This window comes from Pochonia chlamydosporia, chromosome 1, assembly GCF_001653235.2.
Source record: "Pochonia chlamydosporia 170 chromosome 1, whole genome shotgun sequence".
Classification (NCBI taxonomy): Eukaryota; Fungi; Ascomycota; class Sordariomycetes; order Hypocreales; family Clavicipitaceae; genus Pochonia; species Pochonia chlamydosporia.
In genome coordinates this window covers 3,604,249-3,623,261 of record NC_035790.1, presented here as the reverse complement: position 1 = coordinate 3,623,261, position 19,013 = coordinate 3,604,249, and the positions used below count along the sequence as shown (strand labels likewise).

At 51.4% G+C, this 19,013-nt stretch overlaps 7 protein-coding genes across 7 annotated transcripts; 4 read left to right on the top strand and 3 right to left on the bottom strand.

Annotated features, from left to right (window-relative positions):
* Positions 1-946: 946 nt before the first annotated feature.
* Positions 947-2,176, bottom strand: VFPPC_15259 (4-hydroxyphenylpyruvate dioxygenase; the record flags this gene model as incomplete). The annotated part of the gene is made up of 1 exon (XM_018293012.1): positions 947-2,176. The coding sequence occupies one exon, from the start codon at positions 2,174-2,176 to the stop codon at positions 947-949; it is 1,230 nt and encodes a 409-aa protein (XP_018149213.1).
* A 1,631-nt stretch (positions 2,177-3,807) lies between these two features.
* Positions 3,808-4,602, top strand: VFPPC_00920 (hypothetical protein; the record flags this gene model as incomplete). The annotated part of the gene is made up of 1 exon (XM_018280845.1): positions 3,808-4,602. One exon carries the CDS (start codon positions 3,808-3,810, stop codon positions 4,600-4,602), a length of 795 nt encoding a protein of 264 aa, XP_018149212.1.
* Positions 4,603-5,239: 637 nt separating this feature from the next.
* VFPPC_15258 (60S ribosomal protein L27) lies at positions 5,240-5,935 on the top strand (the record flags this gene model as incomplete). The annotated part of the gene is made up of 3 exons (XM_018293011.1): positions 5,240-5,302; positions 5,507-5,843; positions 5,928-5,935. The coding sequence occupies 3 exons, from the start codon at positions 5,240-5,242 to the stop codon at positions 5,933-5,935; spliced, it is 408 nt and encodes a 135-aa protein (XP_018149211.1).
* Positions 5,936-7,019: 1,084 nt separating this feature from the next.
* On the bottom strand, positions 7,020-8,459 carry VFPPC_00917 (hypothetical protein; the record flags this gene model as incomplete). The annotated part of the gene is made up of 4 exons (XM_018280844.1): positions 7,020-7,391; positions 7,456-8,087; positions 8,174-8,241; positions 8,323-8,459. 4 exons carry the CDS (start codon positions 8,457-8,459, stop codon positions 7,020-7,022), a joined length of 1,209 nt encoding a protein of 402 aa, XP_018149210.1.
* A 3,910-nt stretch (positions 8,460-12,369) lies between these two features.
* On the bottom strand, positions 12,370-12,594 carry VFPPC_15257 (hypothetical protein; the record flags this gene model as incomplete). The annotated part of the gene is made up of 1 exon (XM_018293010.1): positions 12,370-12,594. The coding sequence occupies one exon, from the start codon at positions 12,592-12,594 to the stop codon at positions 12,370-12,372; it is 225 nt and encodes a 74-aa protein (XP_018149209.1).
* A 67-nt stretch (positions 12,595-12,661) lies between these two features.
* On the top strand, positions 12,662-13,504 carry VFPPC_15256 (hypothetical protein; the record flags this gene model as incomplete). The annotated part of the gene is made up of 2 exons (XM_018293009.1): positions 12,662-12,929; positions 13,272-13,504. The coding sequence occupies 2 exons, from the start codon at positions 12,662-12,664 to the stop codon at positions 13,502-13,504; spliced, it is 501 nt and encodes a 166-aa protein (XP_018149208.1).
* An 860-nt stretch (positions 13,505-14,364) lies between these two features.
* On the top strand, positions 14,365-16,372 carry VFPPC_00916 (UDP-galactopyranose mutase; the record flags this gene model as incomplete). Its single annotated transcript, XM_018280843.1, has 6 exons — positions 14,365-14,378; positions 14,471-14,540; positions 14,614-14,694; positions 14,787-15,137; positions 15,196-15,621; positions 15,677-16,372. 6 exons carry the CDS (start codon positions 14,365-14,367, stop codon positions 16,370-16,372), a joined length of 1,638 nt encoding a protein of 545 aa, XP_018149207.1.
* Between the last annotated feature and the right edge of the window lie 2,641 nt (positions 16,373-19,013).

Below are 19,013 nucleotides of genomic sequence, written 5' to 3'. Positions count from 1 at the left end.
CGGGGCGATGGAGGTAGACGCCTAGGCGAATTGGTTTAACTTTGCGGATTTCATCTTGGGAGCAAAACTAGCGGGATTATGGGATTTTTTTTGGTATTTATTATTGCATGGATGGGTTGGGAAGCGATACGAGCTAAGGCGTGCGGAGTAGGAGACAAAATGCAGACAGAATTTGGGAGGTGTTGATCTCCCATCAAGACTGGTGGGACATTGAACACGCTTTGTTTTAATGCTGTGTATAATTGCAGCCGGTGTCGGGGGACAGATACTTGGTAAATGTGATATATCTGATACTCGACGGGTGGTTTTATCTTGGATTAATTGCTGCTATCATGCCGTGCCACACAATGTCTTGCTCACAATGATTGCAGGAATTAGCCTTGTTGCAATTTGGTCACTTGTAACGTATGAGCTCTGAATCTTCCATTTTATCCTTGTCGGGAATGGCCATGCAATAGCCGGACGAGTACCACACGGTAATGGCGGCTTGAAAGACGAAAGCACGGTCATCTGCCTTGTTGTGTGGAACTTTCGATGTTGGCAAACTCCATTGGGATGGACAACAGGGTGGTCTCAGGCAACACAGTCAACAGAAGAGACTGGACGTCAAACAAAGACGGCGCACCTAGAGATGCTGTATTGATAGTTTCCAATTTTTATTGATTGTATGGAGAATTGTTCTTGCAGAATCTACTCGCAAGAACCTCAAGGACAACTCAGTTGTACCCAAGACGTAAACTAAGACGACAAACATAACTCGTCGCGGGCTCATTCCATGCATGCGTGATTAATAAAGACGATGATGACTGACTCCTCCCAGCAAAAACAAAATGAAAATGAAACGAGACCCAACATTGGAATCTCTTTCAACCTCGCACCTCGTCCAACTGTCAAGACGGATACTCTCCTCCACTTTTTTTTCTTTCACCCACATTTCCCCCACCATTTACAGGTTCCCTCTCTCCGCCTGCTCACGCTCAATCGCCTCAAACAAACTCTTAAAGTTACCAGCGCCAAAGCCCTCAAACTCATTACGCTGAATAATCTCAATAAAGACGGTAGGACGATCCATCAACGGCTTCGTGAACAGCTGCAGCAAGTAGCCGCCCTCATCGTAATCAATAAGAATGTTCAGTCGCTGAATGGTGTCCAGGTCCTCCTTGAGCTCCCAGTTGCGCTTCTCCGTCTTGAGCCGCTGGCGCATGGTGTCGTAGTACGTCTGCGGGACGTTGATGAACTCGACGCCCCTGGCCCTCAGAGCAGTAACTGCGTCAATGATGCTCGGCGTGAGCAGGGCAATGTGCTGGACGCCGGCGCCCGAGTTGAAGATGACGTACTCCTCGATCTGGGACTTCTTCTTTCCCGCGGCAGGCTCGTTGATGGGCATCTTGACGAGGTTGTTGGGGGACGCCATGACGATGGACGACAGGGCAGAGAACTCTGTGCAGATTTGCTTGTCGTCGACGGACCAGAAGCGGTGGAAGGACAGGCACTGCTCGTAGAAGGCGCACGCGGAGACCATCTCGTTCCAGTCCTGGTTGCCGACGCAGTGGTCGATACGCGCGAGCTTCACGTCCGGCAGGGACACGCTGGCGGTGGACTTCTTGCCCTCCCTGAAGCCCGGGAGGAAAGGGCCGGTGTATGAGCCGCGGTTGATGAGCGTGTGCGTCGTGTCGCCGTATGTGCAGATGACGGCTGTGGTGACGGAGCCGTGCTCCTCGTCCTGGAACTGCGTCGGGCCTTGCACCGCGACGGCGCCCTCCTTGACGGCCTTGTGGTACACGCCCTCTACGTTGTCGACCTCAAAGGCCACGTCCTTGACGGCGTCGCCGTGCCGCTCCAGGTGCGCGTACATCTCGTCCAGGAGCTTCTTGTCCTCGGGGCTGATGGCCTCGTCGGCGGGCAGGTGGACCGCCGAGCGCAGCGGCGACGTGAAGACGAAGCGCACGTCGTTGTTGGCCACGACGTACGACGCAAAGTACCGGCTGCCCGTCTCGAGGCCCCGGTACGCAATGTGCTTGAAGCCAAAGAGGTTGACGTAGTAGGCCGCTGCTTGCTTGGCGTTGCCTACCCACCAGGTTACGTGGTCGTAGCCGGTGAAGTTTCCCCCGGAGGGAGGCTGTACAGCGCCAGAGTCGACGGGTCGCTGTTGCGGCGAGACTGCTGATGGTGCCATCTTGTGTGTGTAAGTGATGATGAAATGTGTTTTGTTGGTGGGTATGTTGAAAACGACACACAATGTTCGTTTTTAATCAACTATTTTGTGAGTTCCCCCTTTCCTAAACGGTGCTGAAATTTCCCCCGGTTAGCAACTTCTATTCCTTTTTGTGTGCCTGGAATTATAATCGACACTTTGTCCCCAGCGTACGAGCAGGGCAAAACGTGGCAGTCAGAGAGACAAGAGCTATGACCAGGGCAGGTTGGTGTGAGGATGATCCGTATGACATACCAAGACAAAAACAAATTAACGAGGGGGGGTAGCGGGAAGGGCAACTCTTTTAATATGGAATCCAGTCACATTCCATTTCCATGTAACAAAAAGGAAGTAGACGTCAGTCCAGTTTTTGAGGGGCCTTGTTATTAATTTTTTGGCTCTATACCGAAGTGGCCGTAACCTTTGGGCGTTTTCTGGTGCGTAAGACGTAACCTCTCGCCCACGATTGGGTCTTGGACCGCATCGCCGAGCGCTGTCTGGCCCCCCGGAAATCCCCCGCCCATGGCATCTCACGGTCTAAGAATGGATGGGCTAGGTGAGCTTGGAGGCCAGAGAAACAAGTCTGCCGAGATGGGGGGTGGCGACTTGACGCCGGCGTGGAATGGGCACGGGCTCGGTGCTTAGTGGGGAAATCACTTTGTCTCAGAGACCTTGTAAATCGGCTGAGGGTGAGTGGACAGCTAGGGATGTCTTTTTTTCGTCGTTTCTGGGGTATTTTGTGTACTTGAAATACTTGAATGCCTTGGGTAAAAAGCTACATGTCTTTATTTGCTGCTACTATTGTCTTGCGTGTGTACTACAGGCTACTGAGGTTTACGTGTTGATGCCATACTGCTTCATCGCCACTACGAACAAAGGCCCTTCACCGCAGCACCAGTGAGATCAGTCGTACCATCCCATGCAAAAGTACGACTTACGTGCATGTCCGCAGCAAATTCGCCTTGCCTTGCTGCCATCTTGCGCCGTGAGCCGCTCCATCAGATCCGAAGCGGCCCCTCCACGTCCGGCAGAGCCGCCGTCACGGTACGATTCCGCACGGCGGCTGCAGCCGAAGTAAGCCGTATGTTGCCGGCCCACTTTCACCTCAAGCATTTGGGTGTGATTTGATTCCAAGGCGTGGTCGTGTCAGCGCCGTCGAGGTTTGTGCCATCATTTCTCCACAACTTCTGGCGCCGCTTCTAGCTGGGGCGGGCGGACTGTGCTGGAAAAAGTAGGTAGTTCTTCGATGCCACTACCCAGACAATTTCTTGAGATGCTGCTGTCTGGTGGTCCACACTGAAGAGCTGCCGGCTTGCGACTCGGGCTATTTTCGTGGCCTGCGTCAATGTTCCGCCTTTGCCGCTGTTGTGCGGCTCTGTGATAAACCCGTACATCCACGATCGGCTTGCCGTACCGGAACATTGCCACGGGTGGTAGTATTCAAATGTCTGTCATCCCACCTCGAATTTTTGTGGTTTACATTCGAGGACGTATTTGTCAGATTCAACGCCTCTTTAATTTCTACAACCAAAGTCGCCGTGTCGTGTTGTAAACTCGATCTATAATCTCACATCCTTCCAACTGCGCTACCCCACTTCGAAGAGTGAAACAACATGGCGTACGTGAACCTCAGCACGCGAGACGTCAACGTTCTCGAAAAAATCAAGGACCCCGAGTCGAACCCTGCCACAGGTGTCACAACGGACGAGTCGCTCCCTCGCGATCCTCACGTCAGCGGAACCGACTACGAAAAGGTCGTCCAGCAAGAGCGTAACATCATTTCCAAAATCCAGACCATCGAAACAGAATTCAGTGAATCGCAATCACAAGATGCAAGCGAAACAGCCATCAATGGATACCGAAACTGCCTCGCCGAGCTAGACACTCTTATTTCAGAATTCCCCAACTACGCTAGCGCCCGAAACAACCGCGCCCAAATCATGAGGCGGCTGTACGGAGACGCGATGCTACTCGAAATTACTACCGGCATGCCTCTGCCACTGATTGAGCAGCCTGACGCCTCTGAGAAGAAGAAGGCCGCCGTGGGAGCTCTACAAGACTTGGAAAAGTCCATTTCCCTGTTGTCACCGGCTACATTGTCGACGCCCATCTCGCCCCAAGCGGCCCGGACCCTGTCCATGGCGTACACGCAACGAGCGGCCATCTACCTCCGAACATCCAAATTACTGTCCGACCGTCTGTTAGATATCGATGAGAGCCGAGACGAGGCGAAATGGACTCGCGTGGAGTTTGAACAGGCTGCCTCGCATGACTTGGCGTTTGGTGGTCGGTACGGCAATCAGATCGCAAAGGGGCTCGCCGTGAGTGTCAACCCGACGGCCAAGCTGTGCGGTCAGATTGTGCGGGAGGCTATGAAGAAGGAATACGGGCCGTCTTTTGACGTGTAGGTGTAATGTTGGACTGTGCGGGAGTTTCGGTTGCGCTTTTCGGTAGATATAGGTTCATGAGCAGGCGTTCAAATTCATAAGGCTGATACAAATCATGCCGTTTTCTTCGACAGGCCGATACGTCTGAAGTGATGCGTTAGAGCTGCGTTTAAAAGTCGAAAGAGTGAGTAGTCTACCTACCTTAAACCATTGTCAATCGTCTGCTGCGTAGTGTACCCCTTGGCCGTTTCCTCGCGATTGATGCGCATAGCAGCAGCAGACACGCCAATAACGAGCGCGAAAATGGGGTCAGCGACCCTTGAAATGATGTACGCAGGAGCAGGCATCATGAAGTTTGTGCTGGCGATCATGAAAGAGATTGTAAAACACCCTGCAGAGCTATCAGTAGGACAGACAAACACGACAAGCTCAAGAGTCCGAGGCGACCTGAGAAGGATGCCCGCCCCACCCAACCAATCACAACACACCGCATGTCGAGGTCCAGAAAGCATCACGTGACAGCGCACATGCAGCTCGCTTGCCCCAAATTGCCAAACCCACAAACCCCAAAATTTGCACAGGAATTTCTTAGGTCCACGGTCCACGACGTCGAAATCCTCCCCAACTAACCACATACCCGACCACGCAGCAGGACAAAATGAAGTTCCTCAAGGTCGGCCGAGTCGCCATCATCACCCGCGGCCGATATGCCGGCAAGAAGGTACGATTTTAAAAACCAACCGTCAAATTGTGTCTGGCAGTGGGCGTATATCGAATTCATGGTGCATTGGCTACGACAAAGATGCACGGAATTGGGAACTACAACAAACGCAGCAATCGATTCGAAAAACACATACGCAGCCACTGCCAGACCATACTCCCTTGCACGGTTCCAAAAACTGACCAGAATTGAAAAAAACTCCAGGTCGTCATCATCCAGCCCATCGACAACGGCAACAAGCCCCATCCCTTCGGGCACGCCGTCGTCGCCGGCATCGAGCGCTACCCCTCCAAGATCACCCGCCGCATGTCAAAGACGCGCCAGGAGAAGCGCTCCAAGATCAAGCCCTTCATCAAGGTCATCAACTACAACCACCTGATGCCCACGCGATACACCCTCGAGCTGGAGGGTCTCAAGGGCGCCATCTCCGGCGAGACCTTCAAGGAGGTCAGCCAGCGGGAGGATGCGAAGAAGACTGTCAAGAAGGTGTTGGAGGAGCGCTACACCAGCGGCAAGAACCGATGGTTCTTTACCCCTCTGCGTATGTTGGCCCCTTTTTCCTATGGCGACGTCATATGAGATGCGTACAGAAAGACAAGGACGACCTTATGCTAACGTTTTGCAGGATTTTAAACATAACGGACCGGGAGTTGGCACGGCAAGGGCTGTAAACTGCAATTAGCAAGGGTTATGGGCTCAATGAATTCAAAGGAAAAGGTTCATTAAACACTAGCAAAATCCATTATTTGCATCCTCACTTTTACTGCTCCCTGCGTGACGGTGAACGAAAACAAAAAGTACGAGCTGGTGATGACACGGGAAGGCGATGGGCTTGCGAGGCATATGGTACATGGTGTAAACTGCATGGTGGTTTTGGAGGGGAAAGGGGTGATGTTGCATGTGGTGGGTTCCAGGACATGATACTCTGGAATAAAACATTTCAAAACATTCGTGTCGAATTGCGAGGCGTAGATGTCAGGCGAAGATTGTGGTTTGCACAACATGTCAACCCGTGACTGGGATTCGTGAAGACAACGGAGTGCTTCCCTGTACATGCAAATGCAATCCAATGGCCAAGATTGCCATGCCGTACCAAGTGCTTCCTTGCAACCACCCCGTGGCACTACTCGAAGAGTCAAGTAGTATTTCATGTTGCAGCATTCACCCATCGCAACTCACATGAACGCATACACCGCACCAGCAAATTCATTGCCCCATTTGGGCCATTTCATTTCTACGTCTCTATGAATCAAACGCCGTCTAAAGTACATCAGATTAGACACCCTTCATGATGCCGGTCCCGTGCAAGCTCCGCCCAGTATCGCGCACCTGCGCTCTGCGCCCCAAGTTTGCTCTATAAGTGTAATACATTGGAGAGGCGCGTCGCCCTTGCAGCCGACCAAAAGTTTATAGCCTCTTCTCTGGTCTCCGCATTAAATCAGAGTCCACGAGTTGGTTTGTCATTTTGGTGTACAGCTGAAACAGGGGTAGCTTGTCCCAATGGCATGTGCGAAGAAAAAGGAAAAAAGAAGGCACACCATGAGAAAACTGTGTGAAAGAAAATTGTAACATATGTTGTCATTCATGGGCTTGCCCCGTATTGCGCACGCAAGATCACTTGCGCACGACCGTTGCCCATGACATTCTGCTAGACCTTTTGACAAATAGTCTGGCCATGGACTCTGGGTTGAAGTATCATTTTTGCAATGCAAAGGCTTTATTGGGAACCCGTCTTGCCAAGATGGCCTGCAACCGTGTTCGTCAACTTGCTCGGGTCATAGGCATAAGAGGGAGCCATGGCAGTGAACAGCGAGAAGAAGATGAAGACGGAGAGGACAATGATGGCAAGTTTGCGCAAAATAGGCTTGCGAGCACCAAACTCTGCCCACTGTCGGCTAGCCTCGCCCATGTAGCCCTTGAGCTGATCGTAACCAAGCTTGTAGTAGACCATGCCTCCCAGAGCAATGGAGTAACCGAAGAACTGCAGAGGAGTGACAGGCGTACCCCAAATCATCATAGAGGCAGCAACGAGCATGATGTCCTTGAGGACACCGCACAAGGTGAGGACGACAGCAGAAGTCTTGCCAATCTGTGAATTGTCTGTTAGCATTCTGATGCAGAAAACCAACCCGTGTGGTTGCCAGAGTACTTACCAGGAAGACGACAGAAACGTTCAGCATGAAGGCGCAGAGACCGTTAAGGAAAAAGGTGAAGAGACCGACGTGGTAAACCTCAGCCATGGAAACCTTGGGGACCTCCCACAGGAGCGCAACAACACCATTCATGACAGCGCAAACAGGAGCAAAGTAGTACAAGGAGACAAGAGGGTCCATCTTGAAGTCAGCAGAGCTGAGAAGTCGCTGAACCATGGTAAGGCGGAGAGCTTCAAAGATGATGCCACCAATCTGATACAAGACACCGACCAAAACGAAGTTGATCTCGCCGAAGGAAGCAATGATGACACCAACGACGATGGCGGAAACGTTGAGGAACTGCTTCAGATTGGGCTGCGACACACCAAGAGACCAACCAGCGATCAAGACAGCGACAGGAGTGGTGGCCTTGAGCATCTGGATAAAAGCAACCGACAGGTAGAGGTAGGTCAAGTTGCCACAGATCAAGCTCAGACTGAAGAACAGGCCAATGGGCACAACAGCACGCAGGTAAACACGGCCAGTCATCTTAACGGTCTTTCGGCCATCGAGAAGAGTGGTGAATCGAGCCATGAGCTGGGTGCAGATAGTCGCAAAGGCCATGTGATAGGTGGTAAGGATAACGGGGTAACCTGAAATGCGACGTCGATTAGCACAATGTCATTTCATGGTCGGATTCGTGCGCGAGGAACAGAAGGCGTGGGGTAAAAACACATACGGAACTGCAAGGTATCCAGAACCCATTTGTTGAACAGAATAACCGACGAAGAGAAACCAATCCAAACACTGCGAACGTCATGTCAGCACCATCACCCACGAGCGGAAGAGCCAAGCGGCTACTCAAGGAAGCATAATTTGTCGACTTACACCACATAGAAGGCCGGGTGAATCATGGACTTGGGGGGTTGAGGCTTTTCGACCTGAGGATTGACAGTCGGCAGGATAGGGGACGAGGATTCCCCGCGGGCAACCTCGCCAGAGACTCGAGACTTTTCCTCAGACATGTTGAGGTTGTGTTAAATCGACTGTTGGGTGATTCGTCGACGGTAAAATGTCTTGTCGGCGATGGAGTTCGCGAAGATATGGTGATGTCTAGGGGTCAGAGTTGACGCGCAAACGAGCGGACGGACTTCCGTGTCCTGTGAAGAAAAAAAGACACTGGGGTCCCAAAAGGTTGGCAGCTTCGAAGGGGGGGTACTAAGGAGTGTGGGCGAGCCTGGTACAAGTTATGCAATTGACGAGGCTTGGCAGAGCAAAAAGAAAAAAGTTTGTATCAATAAGAATAGAATCGAAAGTTAAAAACAACCTGGAGAGCAAATGCCTAGGCTCACGCGGGCAGGGGAAATGAGGTGAGGAATGTTGACGGAGGGGAGAAGTTCGTGGCCAAGAATGGTTTTTGGGTTGACCTCCCTGAAGGGTTAAATGGAGGGAAAGGAAGAAGAGACTGGATGGGAATGGAGCGTGTGGTGGATGTGAGACGGGACTGGACATGGAGGCAATAAAAAAAAGCCAGGCAGTTCATGGGGCCCCTTACCAAGATTGGGGTGCAGCGTCCTGTCCGGGTCCTTGTCTGATTTTGCAGAGTTGCCAGGCTAGGCGGTAATAATTCAGGAGACACGGGCCTGGCTGGCTAGCAGCAGCACGACATGCACCAGACAAGGACGGACATGGAGTACACATGTGGGCATCAGGCTCAATCACCACTGGAGGTACCCAGCAGACCACGGACCCATACTGGAAGACCCAGCACAACCAGACATGGACGAGACAAGACAAGCACTTGAGGCCAAACATCAACGTGGCTAGAGCACCAGACCGCTTGCAGCTTCAATGTTACACTAAGACTTGAACAGGACTGTAAATACAGGACTTTATTCGTTTTTGACTCGCAGTCAGAAGTCTCAGGACCAAAAAAAGACAACTCGTGTCGAGGAATTCCAAATTTACGAGATTTCAAAATGTCCTAGCCCGTACGGTTGTGCATACTTGACCAGACGTGACCAGACCAATGCGGTCATTAATGCCACAGTGGCGAAATGACACTGTACGACTTGGATGTGACTGACCAGATTGACCAGACCAGACAAGACCACCAGACAAGACCACCAGTCAAGACCACCAGTCAAGACCACCAGTCAAGCACAGCCAACTCGACATGGAAGCATCCTGCACCAAGCGCTTAAGCATTGGTGGCATCGGCGCCCCCCAGCTGCAATCTTTTTCAACGACGCGCGTGCATTGACCAGAACATGTACTCTGCACACAGATCGACAAGCCAATGCGGTCGTCAAGACTCCATTTCTTCCATGTCTCCATTTTCCGTGCCCTCCTTCCTTCTCAGGGGCAGGTACAGGTTGAAGATGCGCAATTATGACCATGGCTCGCACAATTTTGCCAAAGACTAGTTTTTTTTTTCCCTTATAATCCTTCTTTGGCCCCTGTCAATGAGCCTGCAAGGTGACTGGCTTCCAAACTGGGCAAAGCCCGTGAGCCACCAAAAGCACACCAGCCAAACCGTCAAATTTCACACCAAAAAAACAGTTCACACGATGTCGCAGAACGGGTCAACCCTCGATGTGTCGAATCACACCACTGCATACCACCCACGTTGAAGAACCAGCTCGGTGCCATCCACTGATAAGGCTCGACGGCGCCCTGTCAATCGGGCGGAGCTGCCGCCATTTGGCTAATGTTGTCTGGTAGTTATTGATGCAATACGGATCCTGCCCGTCCATAGAACCGAATCAATACGAGCCAGCGAATAACTAATGGCCAATGCAAGAAAGGTCAAGTCATTGCAGCATCGTATCTGCTTCCAAACATGGCTGACTGGTACTTTGATTTGGACCGGCCGCCAAGAGTACATTCCAATAATTATAGCAATGGGTCAACAACCAGCCGACTATTGACACTGCATTGCCACCATCTCTTCTTCAAGACTTCAACCTCGACCCCCTGACACACACCAGTTGATGCTGTAATGCAAAGTCTAGGTCGGGCGGTGAATGAGGTACAAGATAAGTACTTGCTGACTCTGATGTTCCATCATCCTTTTTAACGAACCTATGCGCATGACAACAGTAACGCGCGACAAACGGCCTTGTCGTGGTGCTGTAGCAGAGCAGAGGAAAAAAAAATAGAAACGAAATTTCTTTAAATTTTATCCACAATTTCCTGCTTCAATTGCGCGTTGCCTCTGACTCAAGGTCACGGCCAAAGGCGAAGCAGAATGGCCTTTGCAGGGTTTCGTTTGGTGTTCAGATTGTCGATCGCTCTCCTTGACGCTTGTGACGAGTATTTTCGCACAGTACATATGTCACCAAGGTGGCATCCTGCGGTCGGCACTTCGCTCCGTACTGTCATCATTAGTTAAGTGGAAAACCAAAATGCTTCGCCTCAAAGTAGTCGTGGTTGTCAATCGAACCAAAGTTCTCGTCGCAAACAATTCATCGCCTACATTGGAGAGCATGGTCAGCAAGTCACCCAAACAGCCAGTTGCATTGGCGTAAAGATAAAGTTTCCAACTCACCACGATGGCATAATACCACCTGCAGTTTCGGCTGTGCCAGGGGGCGCCGCAACCTTCCATGAGGCTCGCAGGGGCTCGCAGCCACGAGCATGCCAAGCTTCTTCTTTCCGACCTTCTCTACCCACTCCCACCACGATGTTGCCAAAAACGGGAGCATTGTTAGCGCGAGCCCAGCCTTGACGACGAAGCTTGGCAATGAGTATAAATTCATATCCCTCCCACTCCAGGTTTCTCGAACCAGTGCCAACCACGGACGAAGCTGGGCTGTTTCGTGAGGCATTGGAATTGTTGTTTCGCATACCATTTTCCGTACCATCTTCCGAGACAATTCTATACAGTACCCCCCTGAGTGAGCCCTGCTTCAGTGGGTATCGAGAGAAAGATCCCTTCAGGCATGGGCAAGGTGGCATGAGACCGCCGCTGTTGACACGCGATTTTGTTCAAAATCCGATCCCAAAGGTAGTTAAGCAAAGTCTCCATACGTACGGCGTGCCAAGTCGAGTATAACAGACATTTCATGGAAGAGCCCGACCAGTACCCGTGGACATCTACTTCAGAGGTCCAATTCCTGCGTTGTCGGAAGGACCTCCGTGAGAAAGGGCCTGCATTTCATCTAGGACCTCCCAAACAGAGCCTGGTGGAACAAACCCGGCATGCATAGCGCTCCGTGCGAATCACAACGTATGTCCATCGATCATCACTGAGCATACCGCGATATCCTACCGATGCAATTTTTTGTGGGCATGGGTGGTTTCGGCGGTCCACTGTAACGGGTCGTTTCCATTGTGGACTTGTGGACTTGTGGGCTTCTATTCTCCTTTAGCAAGGGCTCCCGAATAAAACTGCACTCTGTCGGCTGGTAATACAACGCTCCTTGTCAAGAACAGGCGGATGTAGCCCGAACAAGTCACCATGGGCGGATGAATGGTCGTCCAAGTTGTGATCCGCGGCCCAAAGTCGATCTTGATCTGCCATTGTTTCAGGATTTGGTGTGGACATTTCCGCAGCACGGCCTCAAACTCAGCAGATGAGTGGCTGGCCTGCTTCAAGTCATGGTGCTGGCTGATCCCTCTTCTCAGCAGGCTTAGTTGAATATTATGATGTTGGGAGCCTGCTTGTGATATTCTGGACGATGCAGTAGCTATCCGCTTCCCCTTTACGGTGTTTCGCTCTAAGAAAGGACGATCATCTTGCCGGTACAGTCGTATCCATCCAACCCGTACCCGTTGATGACGGAGTATGCCTTGCTTTTGCGTGGTATGTATCCGTATGGACATGATACAACTTGACATTGCTTGATATCTCAGGTGCCCATGGAGTAGGGAGTAGGGAGTAGGGAGTACTTCATCATGAGATGAGATTCGCTTGGGTGACATGATCAGGGGTCAGTGACAGGGCAACGTGCATCTATCTCCATGGCACTTGGGGCAGATACCCGGGCGGTAAGCGAGCCAGGCTGATCTTTGACGAGGCATGGGAGGCTGGTTTAATGAGCGATTGACGATGTTATCCTGAAAGCCATGGTCATTATCGTCTGCAATGACGTACTGTGGACAGCTTGACAGTTTCTGTCCGTGGTAACTCTGGCTTTGTAAACGCAACCAGGACATGAGTTACTGCATGATAAGAAGTAATTCCGGCTTCAACTTTCAGTCACAGCCTGGACCCAGGCTGCACATGTCTCCAGGAGCATGTGGCGAGCTAGTAGCAAAACATAAGGTAGCGGCAGCGGGCCGAGAGGCAGAGAAAAGCGCTCATCAATTGCCATCAAGAGGAAATGCTGAGACAGCTGCTCCTGGTAGTCCGCATAATAGCTCAGCTTCGCCGGAGCAACAAGACGGAAGAGATGAGTGCAATCGTCCATTCGGCGAGTGTCATCTCAGGAAATTGCGAACACCTTACCCCTGGTTCGTGGTTCATTGGTTGGTCTGTTGGGTCCCGAACTGCATCCATCGCCCGCCTGGAAAGAAATGACGGAAAGCGGGACGCCCTGGGAAGTATTGCACCATTATTTATTATTCCATCCACAGATTTATGTAATGGTGAAAGACAGCCGTGCTGAACAACGATTCCTGCATTGAGAATAAGACAATCGGCCGTTTTTGATAACATTGGCAAATTACCGTTGCCTTCCTGCCATATGCAGGTGTGTTCCACTAACAAATGATTGGCCCTAATGTACTGCTTCACTCTGTATGTCGTGTATCGTCAATCAAATGTAAGAACTCGCCTGTGTGAATTGCAAAAAGGTTCGTGTCAACCAATTTTTCCTTGACTTGGTTCTGAGACAAGTATGGGACGGGTTCGCATGGTCCATTCCGGGGTATTGGGCAGGAAGCCCTGAGACAGAGTATTATTCCAAGGCTCCAGGACTTCAATGCATGCTCGGATCTTCCTTTCAAGTCGTCCTCGGGGCAAGACAGTGTCGTGGTCAGACCATCGTCATCAGCACAGCATGAAGCGCCCCGTATCAGAACAACAGACAGTGACAGCAGACTAAAGGACTCCCGTCGTGCTTGAGTATCCACTCGGTTAAGTTTTCCAGGGCAGCAAGCGGTCTGTTGTCAGGTTTTGACTCAATTTGATGAGCGTAATTCAAGCATTTTCCTTATCCTCCTTGTGAAGTACCAGTCGTTATTACCCGTCTGGTTTGTTGGAGATTGGGTGGCAGCCCAATGAACCAGGGGCGTGGCATGTCGAGGTGGCAATTGGAGGTGAAGATTGAAAAAGGAGCCACATCCAATCTTGCGTTTGCAAGATGGCAGCGGGCCAACCACGGAGACACCCACGGGGGAACACGGCCACAAAGGTACCTGGATTGTACTCGGTCGCCGGTGACGTTTCTCTGTGTGCCTCATTAGCGATGGTGTGTGCAACTTTGCGTGGTGGCCACTTGCAAAAAAAAAAAAACCTCAAAGGCTCAAGCAAGGTCAAGGAACAGGTTCAGCCAAGTCCCACCAGGGTTGGCGTTGGCGGTGTTGGGTCAAGTCTGGTCAAGTCTGGTCAAAGTCAAGCACAGTCTGGTCTCGGAAAAAGTGGCTTGCCAAAGTTGGAGGGGTCCCTCCACCCCTGGACCCAAAATAATCTTAGCCCCTCCATCGACTTGTCGCTGTCTCCTTTTTCAGAGCAACGTGTTCAGGGATCCGCAAGAAAGGAAGAAAAACAATTACTGACCGCCTAACTTATCTACAGCAACGCTCGGCATTGCTTCATACTTCTGCAGTCCCGCGCTTGTTTCAGTTTGGAGATCTAACTCTCTCCTCTTTGCTCTCACATAATCATCGCATTTTCACGGTGTTGCTTTTGTCGTAACAAATCGTTACTCCTTTGCGCCTGCTTCCGCTCTACACTTCCGCCGTCACAGCTTCACACTCCCCACCATGGGCGCCGACATGTGAGTACATTTTGCGAATCCCCCTCGGTTTCTACGCCTGGGGACCGGTAAATGGCCTCGAGGAGCAACTTGGCTGACCATCGTCGCTTCAGTAACGTTGATGTCCTTGTCATTGGCATGGGACCTACCGGTCTCGGTGCTGCCAAGCGACTGAATCAAATTGTGAGCCCCTCACCGCCAGACTCGCACCTCAATGCCGTGCGCGATTGCTAACCTATTGGATTCTCCCGAGCAGAACGGTCCTTCATGGCTGATTGTCGACTCTTCCGACAAGGCTGGTGGTCTTGCCGGCACTGACACCACCGACGAGGGCTTCGTACGTTTTCCCAGGAATTGGCCGCTCTCCAAGCCACTCCCACCAGACGCCATCGTGGAAGACTAGCCAAACTGACAGAATATTTGGAACAGCTGTACGATGTGGGCGGTCACGTCATCTTCTCCCACTACCAGTACTTCGATGACTGCCTCGACGAGGCTTTGCCCAAGGACGATGACTGGTACACCCACCAGAGAATCTCCTATGTTCGCTACAAGGGCCTCTGGGTGCCATACCCCTTCCAGAACAACATCTCTATTCTCCCCAAGGAGGATCAGGTCAAGGCTATCGATGGCCTTATTGACGCTGCCATGGAGTGCCGCGTCTCCAACACCAAGCCCAAGGATTTTGACCAGTGGATTCTGAGAATGCAGGGCGAAGGTATTGCTGATATGTTCATGCGCCCTTACAACTACAAGGTCTGGGCCGTTCCCACTACCAAGGTAAGAAGCCATGCTCCAATACTACTTGGTGACAGACGACTGACATGATGAGCTCTAGATGCAATGCGAATGGCTCGGTGAGCGTGTCGCTGCCCCAGATATCAAGACTGTGACAAAGAACGTCATCCTCAATAAGGTTGCCGGCAACTGGGGCCCTAACGCTACCTTCCGATTCCCTGCCCGCGATGGTACTGGTGGCATCTGGATTGCTGTCGCCGAGACCCTCCCCAAGGAGAAGAAGCGCTTCGGCAAGCAGGGTGAGGTGACCAAGGTGGACGCCGAGAAGAAGATTGTCCACTTCGCCGACGGCACCACCATTGGCTACGGCAAGCTGGTCAACACCATGGCCGTTGATCATCTCGCTGAGAAGATGGGCAACCAGGAGCTCATGACTTTGACCAAGGATCTCTTTTATTCCACCACTCACGTCGTTGGTGTCGGTATCCGTGGTGAGCGCCCTGAGCGCATCGGTGACAAGTGCTGGGTAAGAATCTCACGCATCTACTTGCTCTAATTTCCACGCTAACATTTTCTCGTAGCTGTACTTCCCCGAAGACAACTGCCCCTTCTACCGTGCCACCATCTTCTCCAACTACTCTCCCTACAATCAGCCTCAAAAGGATGCCAAGCTGCCCACTCTGTACCTCGCTGACGGTACCAAGACCTCCTCAGAAGCCAAGGAGGGCCCCTACTGGTCCATCATGCTGGAAGTTTCCCAGTCTTCTATGAAGCCCGTGGATGTTGAGAACTTGCTCAAGGACAGCATCCAGGGTTTGATTAACACCGAGATGCTGAAGCCCGAGGACGAGATCGTCTCCACCTACCACCGTGCCTTCGACCACGGTTATCCTACTCCTTCTCTGGAGCGTGAGGGCGTCTTGAAGCAACTTCTGCCCAAGCTCCAGGACATGGACATTCTGTCCCGTGGCCGATTCGGCAGCTGGAGATACGAAGTTGGTAACCAGGACCACTCCTTCATGCTGGGTGTCGAGGCTGTGGACCACATTGTCAACGGCGCTGTTGAACTGACACTCAACTACCCTGACTTCGTCAACACTCGCAAGAACACCGAGCGACGTTTGGCACAGTCTTTCAACTTTGCCAGCTCAGCTCAGACCAATGGCACCAAGCCTACTACCAACGGCACCACTGATCTGCCCAGCCGTGAGCGTGCTTCCTCCAAGGTCTCTGCTTCCGGTGGTCACAGCCGCAAGTCCTCCAAGCAGGTCAAATAAATGAATGGTGAAAAAGAAATGCAGCGAAAACGAAAGTCAAGGAACATGAATGGGGAGTGCACGTGAATTACGTGCAGCTCTGAACTTTTTTGGAGGGAAATCAGGACAATAAGCGACAGGGAATAGATTATATTTTGAGTTTCACGGATGGGATTTTAGGTCATGTCGGGAAATCTAGAGCGGGAACAAAATCAGGCAAGCAGGTGCAGGTCTGCCAGAGATAGCTAGTGGTTGAGCAATCTCATCGGAACTCGCATGATGAAGGGAGGTTGGCATAGAATTTGATCTCTTCTGAACTTCAAGCTATAGATGCGGTCAAGACAGAGGATAGAGCCGGGCCGCTCTCGATTTAGACTACGCATAGCTAGGCTATAAATTATACACTATCGATCATTAGCGAGACTAGACCAAGTCAACATGACAGTGTTTAGATCGAGGTCAAGGCAACCAGACTGCACAGAGGTTATGGAACTCGCGCCATGTCGATGTTGTGGAATGCACACCTTTGACAAACCACCCTGCAAGTGCAAACATTTCATCTGCGCCTCATAGCGGCAAAGAGTCAACAATTTATCAGACAAGTGACATCATACACTGTCGCCCTGGCAAAGGCGTGAAACCTCAGCCCACCGGGTGTTGCCATTGTGGCTGCACCAAACTTGTGTTTGGCCAGCACACGCCAGACTGAACAGGGAAGCGGTCCAAAGCTGCGAAGTTCAAAATACCAAAACCAGACAGGAAAGACGCGACATGGAGCCAACTTTGGTGGGCGAGTGCCGACAGTCAAACGCCACACAATATCAATAGAAAGCCCGACTCTGTATATTTATTGAAGTTCAAGCGTGGCCTATTTGAAGGCTCACCCAAGGAAACAGATTCCTTCAACAATTTTACTTCGGGCCTTTATCGCAGCAATGTCTGGTAAAACACAAACTGCCAAAGCTTCAAATGTTTTGCAGTCCTTGGTGGAGACACGAAAATAGACGACTCCACTTGCCTGAAGGAGGACAGTTGAGACCGGTAACGCCGGCAGCTGGTGAGTATTGTCACGGCTTGAGGATTATTCGACGGAGGTTAGAGAGTCGAGTCGATACTGCAAGCTGCTTGCATGCACAACTCTTGGCTGGACGAATGTGAGGGAACGTTGTGGGGCGGCAGTTGTGAATAGAGTCATGAGGGACAGATGGCGGCTGCATGTATGGTCTTATTGTGTCCTAGCTAGCGGAGTTGGTAAATTGCATGGTGACGAGCTGCATGTTCATTCCTACCAAGATAGTACGGCACCGACTCTTTGACGTGGCAAGGCATATTGGTGTTTTGAGTTTGGAATTTTTGTTTTTGCTGTGTAGGGTAGGAATTTGACGAGATTTTTGAGATGAAGACGCATCAGATGATTTACCGCCACTATGGTCTGTGTGAGATTTTGAGCACTACCAGACGGAGTAAAGTGGGCAAAATCTTCATGGAGGTTATATCGTGATCCATCGTTCCGGAAGGTGGATTGCTGTGTGATCAGATACACTGAACTGCGCATCACACACTCTGTGCCGCACAATGCGTGGGACATTTGGACAAAAAACACAATCTGTGCGGAACTCTGCGACGAAACTGAATAGGTCCGTCCGTGCTAGAATTAAAGGCCAGGTTGACTGACGCTCGACTACGGATATGGTTAGCCCTGGGATGATGTTGGGGACGCTTGGAGACGGAGATGGCCGTTTAGTTCGACGTTGAAGCCAAGGGGCCTCAGGTCAGTGTCTCTGTGGAACGCTGTATGCCTGGCAGTTCATACATCGAGAGTGTCGTGATGGTGCACCGCCAATGTTGTCTGAGAACTATTTTCAACTCACCTTGCCCTGGTCATCCCGACAGGGCCGTGCAGGACAAACGGGTTGGAGATGCTGGGAGAGCAGTTGATTGGCTGCAGTTGTTTGCCTTGACGGGACGTGCAGCTGACAACATGAAGCAACGTGTGGATAACGGTCAAGTCTTGGGTCCTGCCAGCCTCGAATGTTGTTGAACGCTGATGAGAAACTTGACTGGAAATTGGGCACAGAAGCAGGACTGGCCCGCAATGCTACCAAGCAACATTGAACGCAACCTTGAACGCATCAAATCTGCATCCAGCGCCATCCCATCGTTGATCTCCATCTGCACCACTGAAAGTTGGACATGACTGGAAGAATCGAGTCTAGTCGGGGTTGGTCTCGTGTGCTGGTTGGCAGAGTTGGCCCATCAAGACCCACCTGTAGAGTGCAGTAAACCCACTTGAGCAGTTGGAGCTGCAGAAACCAGTCATGGATGGACATGGACTGGCATCTGGGAACAACAACGAGCACTTGAGAAGAGGAGTGAGCTCTCCGTACTCCGTAAGCCGGATGGAGATGGAGATTGCGAGAGCCTGACGCTTGAGGGCTTGAGGGGACTATTGCAGAGCACATACAGGAAGCATGCGTTGTTTGTGTCTAGTGTGCCTGGCAATTAATTTATTTATCAAATAGTCTTTCCTGCAGCAAGAAGCTATAACCCACACGGCCTGGTAGTTTTTTGGGCATATTTAATGTACTAGGTACTGTATGTAATGACAACGTCGAGCATTTCTCGAGTCGAGAGGCTCTGCGCGCCACAGCCAGGTTTCTAG